This window comes from Silene latifolia, chromosome 3 (assembly GCF_048544455.1).
Source record: "Silene latifolia isolate original U9 population chromosome 3, ASM4854445v1, whole genome shotgun sequence".
NCBI lineage: Eukaryota > Viridiplantae > Streptophyta > Magnoliopsida > Caryophyllales > Caryophyllaceae > Silene > Silene latifolia.
Window position 1 is genome coordinate 19,282,640 of NC_133528.1, and position 13,016 is coordinate 19,295,655.

The 13,016-nt window shown below is 35.4% G+C and overlaps 2 protein-coding genes across 2 annotated transcripts; both read left to right on the plus strand.

Annotated features, from left to right (window-relative positions):
• The first annotated feature begins 652 nt into the window (after window positions 1-652).
• LOC141648785 (uncharacterized) lies at window positions 653-1,417 on the plus strand. Its single transcript, XM_074457502.1, has one exon. The coding sequence runs from the start codon at window positions 653-655 to the stop codon at window positions 1,415-1,417; it is 765 nt and encodes a 254-aa protein (XP_074313603.1).
• Window positions 1,418-6,262: 4,845 nt separating this feature from the next.
• Window positions 6,263-9,737, plus strand: LOC141647347 (MLP-like protein 43). Its single transcript, XM_074455489.1, has 2 exons — window positions 6,263-6,531; window positions 9,156-9,737. The coding sequence occupies exons 1-2, from the start codon at window positions 6,345-6,347 to the stop codon at window positions 9,419-9,421; spliced, it is 453 nt and encodes a 150-aa protein (XP_074311590.1). The 5' UTR covers window positions 6,263-6,344; the 3' UTR covers window positions 9,422-9,737.
• Window positions 9,738-13,016: the final 3,279 nt, after the last annotated feature.

Below are 13,016 nucleotides of genomic sequence, written 5' to 3' on the forward strand. Positions count from 1 at the left end.
AATATAAGGAGCCAAAGGAAGGAGGACAGGGAGGAAGAGAGACCGGTATGGTGCATACGGGTGAAAAAAGGAGTTGTAGTGTGCTGGGGAGTGAAGGACGTGAGGATGGGGTGTCTAAATATCGGAAAATCATGGATGTATGTTCATCTGAGGCGGAGGTTGAGGGCGCTCAACCCCGTCGGGCCCAATGAATCTCTTAAGTCTCAACTGCAGGGGGCTGGGCAATCCCGCTGCAGTTAGTGGTCTCCGTAATTTACTACGGAAAGAGGCCCCCGCCTTGGTCTTTCTCTCCGAGACCAAGCTTAGCGGTGAAGAATTTAGGAGAGTTAGGGCTAGTTTTGATGAGTATGAGGGAATGGAGGTGGATAGTGTGGGGAGGTCTGGGGGTTTGGCGTTTATGTGGAAGAAGCATGTTCGTTGTACGTTTCGGTCGGCTTCGGTTCACCATATGGATTTCGAGATTATGGAGGATGATGGGTCTTGGAGAGCGACGGGTTTCTATGGGTGGCCGAGTGTTTCTGAGAGGCATCTTTCGTGGGAACTGCTCTGATTACTAGGAACACAATATAATGGTCCGTGGGTGTGTATTGGGGATTTTAACGAGGTACTCTTTGCGACGGAAATGAAAGGGGGAGTGCGACCACAAAGACAAATGAATAATTTCCGGGAAGCAGTGGACGATTGTGGATTGAGGGATGTCGAGTTTGAGGGGTACATGTTTACATATGACAATGGACAGGCGGATGACGATAATAGGCAAAGTCGAATAGATAGGGCCTTGTGCAATGAGGCTTGGATCGATTTGTTTCCGAGAGCTAAGCTTACCCATCTAGAGCGTGAGTGGTCTAACCACGCCCCAATCTTGTTGCGTATGGTGCGTAGAAACCGTGAGGAGCAGCCGGTTAATAAAATTTTCCGGTTTGAGCATATGTGGGTGGGGGCGGATGGTTGCGAAGAAGTGGTTCAAGAGGCCTGGGATAGCGGGGGCACGGACCTGGTTGATTTATTAGCTCGGTGTGCGGAGGATTTACAAAAGTGGAAGGGGGTTAGCATAGGCAAAGTGATGAGAGACTTGAAGAAAAAGCGAAGGCGTTTAGAGGTGTTGAATGCGGGGGGGAGGTCGAGGAGGGCAGTAATGGAGAGGAAGGCGGTGGTGAAGGAGATAGCGGAATTGTTAAAGCAAGAGGAGCTGTTTTGGAGGCAAAGATCACGGGCAATTTGGCTTAAGGAGGGTGATAGGAATACGAAATTCTTCCATAGAAAAGCAACACAACGCAAGGAGAAGAATCATATAGCCAAATTAGTTGATAATGAGGGTAGGGTTTGGGAAGGCAGGGATAACATTTCTAAGGTGGCTAGGGAGTATTTTGAGGATGTTTTTGCTACGGGGCAGCCGGCGGGTTCGAGCATCGCTTGATGGAGTAGAAGGGAGGGTTACCGAGAGGATGAATATGCTTCTTCGATGCGATTATACAGAGGAGGAGGTTGTGACCGCGCTGAATCAAATGCATCCATTGAAGGCTCCCGGACCGGATGGCATGAATGGGTTGTTCTATCAAACCTATTGGCACATTGTGGGACAAGCTGTGACTCGAACGGTGATAGGCATTCTACGAGGAGCTCCTTTCCCGGAAGGTATTAATAAAACTCACATTGTTTTAATTCCAAAAAAGAAGGCTCCGGATAAAATGACTGATTTTCGCCCGATTAGTTTATGCAATGTAATTTATAAATTGGTGTCGAAAGTGTTAGCTAACCGGCTTAAAACTTTCTTGGGTGAGATTGTGTCGGAAAATCAAAGTGCCTTTACCCCGGGTCGTCTCATTACTGATAACATTCTGGTTGCTTTCGAAATGTTTCACTATATGAAAAATTCCAAACATAAGAATGGGTATATGGCTCTCAAACTTGATATGTCTAAAGCTTATGATAGAGTGGAGTGGAATTTTTTGGAGAGAGTTTTAATCAGAATGGGAATGGATACGAGATGGGTGAATAGGGTAATGCTATGTGTGACTTCGGTGCGTTTCTCTGTTCTTATCAACGGCTCCCCGACGGAAGAATTTTGCCCTAAGCGAGGACTTAGACAAGGCGATCCGCTGTCCCCATATTTGTTTATTTTGTGTGCGGAGGTCTTATCCAGTATGATGAGAAGGGCAGCGGAGATTGGGTCTATTCATGGTGTACGGGTTGCCCCTCAGTCGCCTATGGTAACGCATTTGCTTTTTGCGGACGACAGTATTTTCTTTGTGAAGGCAACGATTAATGAAGCGACTAAGGTGCAGGAAATCCTACATGAGTACGCAGGAGCCTCGGGGCAAGTCATTAATTTCGACAAAACAACGGTTTCTTTTAGCCGGGGGACAAGAGAACGAGATAAAAGCGGGGTTACCCAAGTTTTGGGGGTGCGTATGGTGAATGGGCAGGATCGTTATTTGGGGTTGCCGACCATGGTGGGCAAATCGAGAAGTGTGGTGGCGAATGTTGTACGCGATAAACTGGGGAAGAAGCTACAAGGATGGAAAGGGCAGTTGTTTTCGAAGGCAGGTCGGGAAGTGTTGATAAAGGCAGTAGCCCAATCAATCCCAACCTATGCTATGAGCGTCTTCAAACTCCCGGATAATTTTTGTAACGAACTTCGGTCCCTTGTTTCGCGTTTTTGGTGGGGAGCAGCTCGGGGTAAGGCGAAAATTCCTTGGGTTGCGTGGTCAAAGATGTGTAAGCCGAAGGGGATGGGTGGCCTGGGATTTAGGGACTTTCATAAGTTCAACATGGCGCTTCTCGGAAAACAAGCTTGGCGGTTCTTGACCGATAAATCTATCCTCATGGTTCGAGTTCTTAGAGGTAAATATTTCCCCACGGGTAGGTTCTTGGAAGCTAACCTTGGAGATAATCCTAGCTATACGTGGCGAGGAATTTGGGAAGCCCGAGAGGTGTTGAAACTGGGTGTACGGAGACGCATAGGAGACGGCTTGACTACGAAAGTTTGGACTGATCCATGGGTTCCACATACACAGTCAAGGATGATCCTTTCCCCGCGAGGTGAAGCACCGGCTGATATGATGGTAGCGGATTTGTGGTCGGCTGATGGAGGTTCGTGGGACTTGGCTAAGGTGAGTGAATTGTTTCTTCCTTTCGAACAAGAACGAATCGTAAAGATACGCATAAGCAACACGAGACCTGAGGATGGATGGACATGGGACCTCGAAAAGAATGGGGACTATTCGGTAAAGTCCGCATACAGAGCTTTGCTTGGTGGAGAAGGGGAGGCAGTTGGGTCATCGGATTGTATACGGGAAAAGGCGCTGTGGAACCGTATTTGGAAAGCGAATGTTTGGCCCCGAGTTAAGGTGTTTATGTGGCAGTTCTGTAATGAGGCAATTGCTACAAAAACGAACATAGCTACTCGAATCCATTCCGTGGATGCGGGTTGCCCAGTGTGTGGTTGCGAGTTGGAGACTAGTCTTCATCTTGTAAGGGGTTGTGGGTGGACGGGAAGGGTGTGGGATAGGTTGGGGTTGGAGGTTAGGAGGACGGAGGGGTATGTGCGGGTGAGGGAGTGGGTGGAGGATGTGTGGAGGGAGTTGGGGGATAGCGAGATAGATACTTTCATCTTCGGGTGTTGGGCGATGTGGGAAGCAAGAAATAAAATGGTGTTTGAAAACGAGAAGATTGAGGTGTCGAAGGTGGTTAAGAGGGTGGAGGGAATGAGGCGGGAGTTGGAGGTTGATATACACAACAGGGAGGGGAGAGTGGTAGCAGTAGGAGGTGGTGGACAGTGGGAGAAACCGGAGACAGGCTTTGTGAAGCTGAACACTGACGCAGGGGTAAAGGAGGGCTGGGGATTGGGGATTGGGCTAATCTGTCGTGGAAGTGAAGGGGAGGTGGTGTGGGGAATGGCGGAGCATAGGATGGAGGAGATGGAGGTACGGCTGGCGGAGGCGTTAGCAATTCTTGAAGGCGTTAAAGAGGCAAGGAGGCGCGGCCACACGAGTATTATTATCGAGAGTGACTGCAAGACGGTGATTGAGGCTTTGAAGACGAAGGAGAAAGGAAATAGCGACTTTCATTTACTGCTAGATGACATTCTTTATTTTTGTTCTGATTTCGATTATGTTTGTTGGTCTTTTGTAAGTCGAAAACTTAATGGTGTAGCTCATGAGCTTGCCCATTTTGATTCGACACTCATAGGTAAGCAATTTTGGGATAGTTCGCTACCCGAACATGTTATGTCGTCGGTTTTTAGTGATATCAATGAAATGAGGTAAACCCGCTTTGGGGTTGTTTCAAAAAAAAAAAAAAAAAAAAACAGTTTTAATACATTCGATAATCCAAGAAATCCAAGTAGAATTAAAACCCATTTGCGTAAAACTCTCTTCAATGTAGTTCCATTCAAGTCAATTATATGCTTTCTCCATATCAAGTTTAATAGCAATCCATCCTCCTATACATTTGTTACGCTTAAAAGAGTTAAAGATCTCATGTGCTAGAAGGATATTATCTTGAATAAAACGATTATTAGGTGTAAAAGCACCTTGATACGGATGTATAACCTTATGTAATACACTTTGGAGACGATTTGCTAAATTTTTTGAAATAATTTTATAAATTGTTGAACAAAGACTAATGGGCCAAAAATGGTTTGCTGATGGAGGATTATCAATTTTAGTGATTAATGCTATAAAATTAAAGTATGATTGACTTCTTTTAGAAGTTTACCAGAATGAAAAAAATGCTAAAACTGCTTTATTAGCAGAATTTTCTACTATATTCCAGTATTTTCGAAAAAATTCTACAGGAAAGTCTTTAGGTCCAGGACTTTTATCTGCAGCTAAATTGAAAACGGTTTCTTTAAGCTCTTCCTTACTAATCTTACTGGTAAGAAAATTGTTATCTTCATCAGTTATTATTCCACTAATAGACCTAAAATCCCCAGTTTTATCAAAATGAAAAGTTGATTCTTTGTAAACCTCAGTTTGAACTCATTAGATATTTTTTTGTTGAATGAGATCTTGATCAATAAAGAAAACATCATCCTTATTAATAAATTGCTTAATACCATTTCTACTATGTCTAATTTTGGCATGATTTTGAAAATATTTAGTATTATTATCTCCAAAATTAGCTTTGTTTATACGAGCTTTTTATTGCCAATACATGCGTTTATAGTCAAGGAGGACATCACGCTTTTTAAAACCACGACTTCTAAAACCATTAAATGGGATGAGCCTAGTTGGTTTTCTATATTGTTTAACTTGTTTTCAGCAATTGAAAATTATCTAAAAATATTTTCAAAATAGCCTGATTCTACTTTTTAGCCTTTTATTTTAGGAATTTGTATTTTTGAGAAAGGCAAAACATATATAACCCATGAAATTAGTATTGCTAACACTTTTTTAACCAGTTTACTAATTGGTATTGCCAAAAAGAACACTTTATTTCGCTCCCACTTCACTATACTTAATTCACTATACATGTGTTTAATTAGACCTACAATTTAATCCAATTTAATCAAATAGGATATTTTCTTTAAGAGTTGTATGTAAGAGTGAACACGCTAATTAATGGCCATACTTGTGGACACTAGTTGTAGGAAAATCACATGGTGTATTTTGTGGATAATTCTCCACCATTAATTTTTCATTTGGCCTACGATGTGATATTCAACCAACATTACCGTATAGCTACACAAATTCTTATTAAGACAGGTATATGAGTATCCGTTTTAAGTTAAAAATGGGTTAAATATTATATATAAGACAAACCAGGGGCGGCTATGACCAAGTGCGGGCTGAGCGCGTGAACTGGGCCTCCAAATTTTTGGGCCTCGTCTTCGTATAAATTATGGAAACATTAGTCATATATACATAATAATCTCCATGTATATTAACAGAAGTGTGATAGCGCATTGGTGAAAACATGTTTTAATTGTCCATGCCACCCGAGTTCAAGCCTTGCCATAACTATTTTTATTTTATTTATTTTCACAAATTTTGAGGGCCTCTGTTTTCATTTTGCACAGGGCCTCCGAATTATTCGAGACGCCCCTGAGACAAACCAATTTGGATTGAAATTAATAAAAAATTTGTATACAAGTGAAATATTATTTGATCTATTTTATTCTTAAAACGGTTATATCCATCTGAAAGAAAACCTGTATAGCTAACTATACAATCAAATCAAGAATTATTGGGGTGAAAGAGTAGATAGCTAGTGTAACTACACCTCACACAAAATTTCTATAAAAGGGGCATTCCTTTTTTGTTCTCATCACCTCAAACCAAAATTTCTATTAATAAGTCTCACTTCATAATTACTTTCTTTCTAATAATATAATTAGAAGAATGGGTGTGACAGGGAAGTTGGAAGTTGAGATAGACATTAAGCACTCAGGAGATGTGTTCCATGAATTATTTGGGACTAAACCACACCATATTAGTAACATTATTCCTCATAGGATTCATGGATGTGAGGTTCATGAGGGCGAATTTGGTAAACCTGGTTCTATTATTCAGTGGGAGTACACTCATGGTAAAGAATCTTTTTTTTCTTGATTATACTAATTGTATATGTTTTATACTTCTATAAGATAGTATATAATACACTACGTATGTATCTCGACTCATTTAACTGGTAAAGTATACAATATGATAACGTTTTGAGTTGACAAGGCTGAGTTATAAAAGTAACATGACTCTAAGACGTCGTTATAATTACATAATTTCTCGTTTGGTAAACTTTTTAATTTACAAGCCTTCCAAGTAAACGTCATTACTCAACCATTAAAACAAGAAAATGATAACACGAACAGTTAAAAACAAATCTCCATGGTTATGTGAGGGTATTATTTTAATAATATGAGTTGTCTCAAGTGCTTTAAAAAAAGTGCTTTTTAAATGGCAAAGTACATTTGACAACGGACCGTTCCGGATCATAGGATGATGTTACGATTTTATTACAATCCAAAAAGTGGCAACCGATTCATTTATAAGTAGGATCTTAGAATCTTACGATTGTAACTATTCTAAACATTTTGAAAGTAGTTACTTAACATGATCTTACAACCTTACAACTAGATTCCGTGTCTGTAATAGAATCATTTTTTCAGTAACTAAAATTTTAAATATAACTAGTATAGATCCCGCACTCGCGCGGTTTTTTAGATAGAGATATAAGAGAAGAGGTAGAAAAGAGAAGGTTTAAAACTTTTACTCCTAATAAGATTGTCGGTTTACTGAAACTTTATTATTAACTTTATTTTAAAAAAAAATATTGTTGTTATATCATTATATCTACTAAAAGCGCAATATAAACGTAAAATAATGACATTTATAATACAATTAGATAAGATATGCGTTTTGATCTCGTGCAAATGGACGGTTTTTTTAGATTGTAATTATGTAGAAAAGTTAGCATTTAGAAATTAAAGTTTAAATTCAATATTATAGTTTACAATTATTATTAATGATAGTATTAAGAGGTAAAAATTACATTCATTTCTATTTTTGTGTTGTATTAAGAGGTAAAATTTATATTAACTTGTTAAATTTGATGTTGCGGTCTATATTTCTTAAATATTAGATACATTTATAGTTAAATAAAATTGATAATAAATCAATATTAGTAAAAATATATAGTAGTTGAAAGTATATGATAGAATATGTAAAATATATGGTAGTTTAAAATAATTGGTAGAATAAATTTCTCTACGAAGATTGACACATAAGAGTTGTAGAGTATATGAAAAACCCAACTATATAAAATATCCAAAAATGTTAAGCCAATTTCTAGGACAATAATTTGAGCGGAAAAATCTCTAAATCCATCTATTTTTCTAGTAGATAGAGGATGACACACAAATTTTTATATTTTAAAGTAGGATCGAAAAGTCAATTATGGCAAATATTATTTGGATGCTTAATGAGATTCCATTTTGTAATTTGCTTAAGTGTTTGGGCCCACATATTTTCATCCTATACTGAGATGATATACACATTAAATTTGGCTTATCTTTAGCCCACCTATTCTATTGGATCTATTGAATTAAGATAACATAAAAGAAAGCCCATTTACAACAGCATTAAGTTAGGCGGGAAAAAATTACAGATTTCTTATTCTTTAGTTTAAGGGGACTAGGTTAAACTCCGTGCATTAAATGCACGGCTTATAAAGCTTTTTTTATTTCTACTAAATTAGATATATAATAGTGGTATCTCATTAATTGTTCATTTTTCTCATCGCATTTTGCTTTGAGAAATAAAAAGTTGAAACTGAAATAATTAAAAGAATTGAGTAGCATGTTGAAATATATTTTTGTCAATAATATTTTTTATACCCCAAAGCTAATGATTCCAATTTATAAATTTTCTCATTTTGTTGTCTCGAAAGTAATTTAAACGGTTTATAATTTTGTTTTATACATAGTATGAGTCAAATCATTCCCAAATAATAGAAGCAGTAAAATATTTAGTAAATCATAGTTTGAACAATTTTTTTAATTAAAATATTTTAATTAAAAGATTATAGATTAGAGTTTAGTCAAAAAAATATAATTTGATGAAAAGATTAATTTTAATGAAAAGATAATAAGTTAATGAAATAAATTATTATATTTATTAGTTAGCTTACTTAGTTAATGTATATATATATATATATATATATATATATATATATATATATATATATATATATATATATAATTGTTATTACTTCCCTTATTTAGAAATATGCTTTTTGAAGGGAAAATTTGTGAGAATGCCTATTCATTTAGTAAATAGGGGATTTTCATGTAAGAAATAACAATGACTTGGGCATTGTCGGCACATGATTATAAGTGTTTTAAGATTTAAATATTGAGATTTTACCATACACCAACATTGTAATTATGTTTTAGTTATTAGTTTGTAGGATCCTATGATCCAATCCGATCAATTTGATACCAATGCAAATCTAGTCTCCCATTGATTAAAATAAGATGAGACATAAAAGTAGACAGGTGATCTCAATTCATTTTATACTAATCACCTAAACACCAAAGTGGATCGCGATCATAACAACATTGATCAAGATCACCCGAAATATTTATCCACATTAATTTGTGACGAAGTAGATGAGCTGATTAAATTATTTGTATCATGCATGAAATAAATATACAGATGGAAAAAAATATGTAGCGAAGAACATAGTGGAAGAATTAGACGAGGAGAAAAAATTGGTGAAATTCAAACTGATAGAAGGAGATCTCCTTAAAGACTTTCGGAGTATTACTTACACGCTGCATGTGGTACCAAAGGGTGAAATTGATGCAATTAAATGGGAAATTGACTTTGAGAAGAATGATGATTTTGGACCGTACCCTACTGATGTTATGGACTTTATCATTGCTATGACTCGAGATGTTGAGGCTCACCACATCAAATGATGTCGATACTAGTTTTAAACCCGTGCAAAATTGCAAGGGTATGCATTTGGGCCGGTATTAATGTTTTTGGATGTATTTTTTTTTTTTTTTTTTTTTGCATTTCTATTGTACTTATCTAGTTGATCTAAATCAGCGATCTACATAATTAATGTTTAAACTTGTTACAAATACGTGTTCACATGCAATGGTTTAAGAGAAAATAACAAAGGATATCTTTTTTTTTAAAATATATCGTACTATCTAGTTTTAAAAATTATGAATGTAATTTATTCGCATTATATGTAATTCAATCCCGTAATTAAATGTAATTCCTTCTCGTAATTATGTAATTTTATTATTATTTAATTTTTGTAAAAAAATTATGTAATTCATTTATTTGTAATTAGTTTCATTTATTTCGATTTGTAATTCATTCCGCTTATATGCCATTAATTTCATTTATTCGAAATGTATAAAATTATTTCATAGTATTATTTCATAGTATTTGTTCTAAGACGGAATTTGTCGCATGTTTGTATAGCCGGAATTCTGAAGAAATAAATACATTGCACACTAAAGGGTCCCACCGTAACATGTATTTAAAAAAAAAAGCTGAATTAATGACGTGGCACGCCCTCGATTGAGTATTGTCTTTTGAATTAATAAAGATAAGATGTGTATCACATGTAGATGCCCAATCTGTGGTTGATGATATACACATTGATATAGAAATCGTTTTTTCTAATATGTGCCTTAAGAATGTAAAGGCACATATTAAAGTTATTTAAAGGGAAAGTTTAAAATAAATATTTAGTGGAAATGAAAAGCAAACTAAGTAACTCATTTTTTAAGATTTTTATTGTCAAACTCTCCGTTAAACTTTCATTAACATGTGCCCTTATATAGGGCATATGTTAGAAAATCATCATATCATATCATATATTATATTAAAGCAGAAACCGCAAGCCCCATTATTCGCCACGTGTCACAACCCCTCCATATGCCACGTGTCACTCTCAATTTTATTAAAAAAAAATTAAATATTACAATCACGTAAACAATGCAAAAAAAACTGTAACTTGCTGATTTTGAACTTTATTCTTGTGCAAATTAAGGAGTTATTTTCAGTGGAAAATTTCAGCAAACGGCTTAAAAAATGTTTAGGATATAATTTCTGAAGTCATTTTATAACATATTTTCGGAAAAAGATTTCGTATAATCACACAAATAATGCCGAATTTAACTCCAACAATCTCGCCCTACCCTGATACACAGGAAATCATTTTTATAGAAACGTTATAGGAAAAAGATTTTATTTGTTTCCTTAACTAGTTAGAAAGATTATAGGATTGTAACCTTAATTAGTTAGAAAGATTATAGAATTGTAACCTTAATTAGTTAGAAATATTATCCGAAAAATATAACAAATCTTGCCAATTTAAGTTTGCCATTAGTCTCCGCCAAAAATATTCTACAACATAATGTTACTGAATTTTAATAAACCTAAAATTATATAACTTATATAAATATATAAGTGAAAGTTGCTGACTTTGAGCTTTATTCTTGCGCAATTTAAGGAGTTGTTTTCGGTAGAAAATTTCAACAAATCAATTTTTAAAAATTCAGTAGAAGTTACCCAAAAGTATCAAAAAATTCGAAATCTTGATAGGAAAAAGATTATAGAAGAAAGATTCCGTATAATCACACAAAAAATGCCGAATTTTACTCCAAAAATCTCGCCCTACTTTGATACACAGGAAATCATATTTATAGAAAGATTTTTGGAAAAAGATTTTATTTAGTTAGAAAGATTATATGAGTGTAACCTTAATTAGTTAGAAATATTATCCGAAAAATGTCACAAATCTTGCAAATTTCAATTTGCCAAAAATCTCGGCCAAATCAATTCGATTTTACAAAAATATTCTTTCTTAGCATAACAGTTGAACTGATTTTACAAAAAATATTCTGCAAAATAATTAGTTACAGAATTTTAATAAACCTAAAATTGTATAACTTATTCATCTTTTTTTGTGCTCTAATCTACTCTTCACAATACTTCTTTTAACTTGCAGTTACTCTAATTAAGGTTGGTTTAAAAATATAAATCTACCATATAATTTTACACAAGTGACAATACAACACTAACCAATGACGTAGAAATTCACAACGATTAGTTGTATTTACCACCATTTTGATACTTCACATTATAAATGCATAGTTGGTATTTATTAAGATGGGGTTAAATAACACCGTACTTGGATGGATCGAACAAGCTTATTATTAATCCCTAGATATTATGCTTTTGTCCTATGTATTTTATTTGATCCATTTTAAGTTTAAGACGAGATATTAGAATTTAGAACGTAAACATTGATATGCCAACGGGGACGAAAACCATTTTATACATCTTTACTTAAATGCGTATGAGAACCTAAACATTGATACGTCAACGGGGTAGGAAAATTACATGTGTCGCATTGCAGTAGTTCCAGTTTGTGTAATAACAATTCGGTAAATAAAGTATGAAGTTTCATACTCCCTTGAGTCCTTTCGTCCCGATCATTCATTCGTTTGCCTTTGGTTTGGACACAAATGGCAAAAAAAGAGGAGGGGGTCAATTATTAAATAACACACTACTACAGATACAGGCTATAACAATGGTTAAAAACCGTTGTTATATAAAAAAGCGTCCGTTGTTAAAGCGTCCGTTGTTAAAGGTTTTAACAACGGTTGGTTTTTCTAAGTAACCCGTTGTGAAAACTATTAACAACGGTTTAAAGTAGAAAAAACCGTTGTGGAAAGTGTGACTAAATTTTGGTGGGAAAGTTATAACAACGGTTACAGTAGAAAAAACCGTTGTTATAACTAAAGACAACGGTTTTTTTTTAAAACCCGTTGTTGTTGATTTTTTTTAAAAAAATAAATAAATTATATATTACTAGATGCATGCATTATTACTGCCCCTTATAATTCCGATGCATGCATTATTACTGTCAAATCCCTGCATATGAAAGGACAATATATGGAATGAGAAGGGTTATAAGATTTGAAGCAGATATGATGGCACAACTTCTAAAACATATTTTAATTAAAAAAAGGGAAAATTACAACTTACCAGTGTTACCACCTAGTATTTTCCGTATTTTACAATTTATCACCATGTATTTCGTTTATTACAACATACCACCGACATTACATAGTATATATCCCAATTACCACCGTATTTCATTTCCGATCTACATTTTACTTAAATCCCGACTCATTAAGTTAATAAAAAATAAAATGACCAAAATACCCATATTTCTATTCACCAAAAACAAACAGTCAAACACTCACTACCTAAACTAATTATAAAATCATTTATCACCACCTCACCTCTATAATTCATCATCATCATAAGTTCATAACATATGGCCAGAAGCCCAGAAGGTTACCAAACACCACCAATAACAAAAAAAAAAATTAGAAAAAAAAAATCAAAGTATCGTTTGCCTTCGCCACCGCCACCGACCCACCGTACCACATGTCCCACCAGCTTCTTAGTCCTCACGACCTCACAACTCCCACCTGACCACCACCTCACTGCCACCCTATGCAAAATGCTAACCCATTC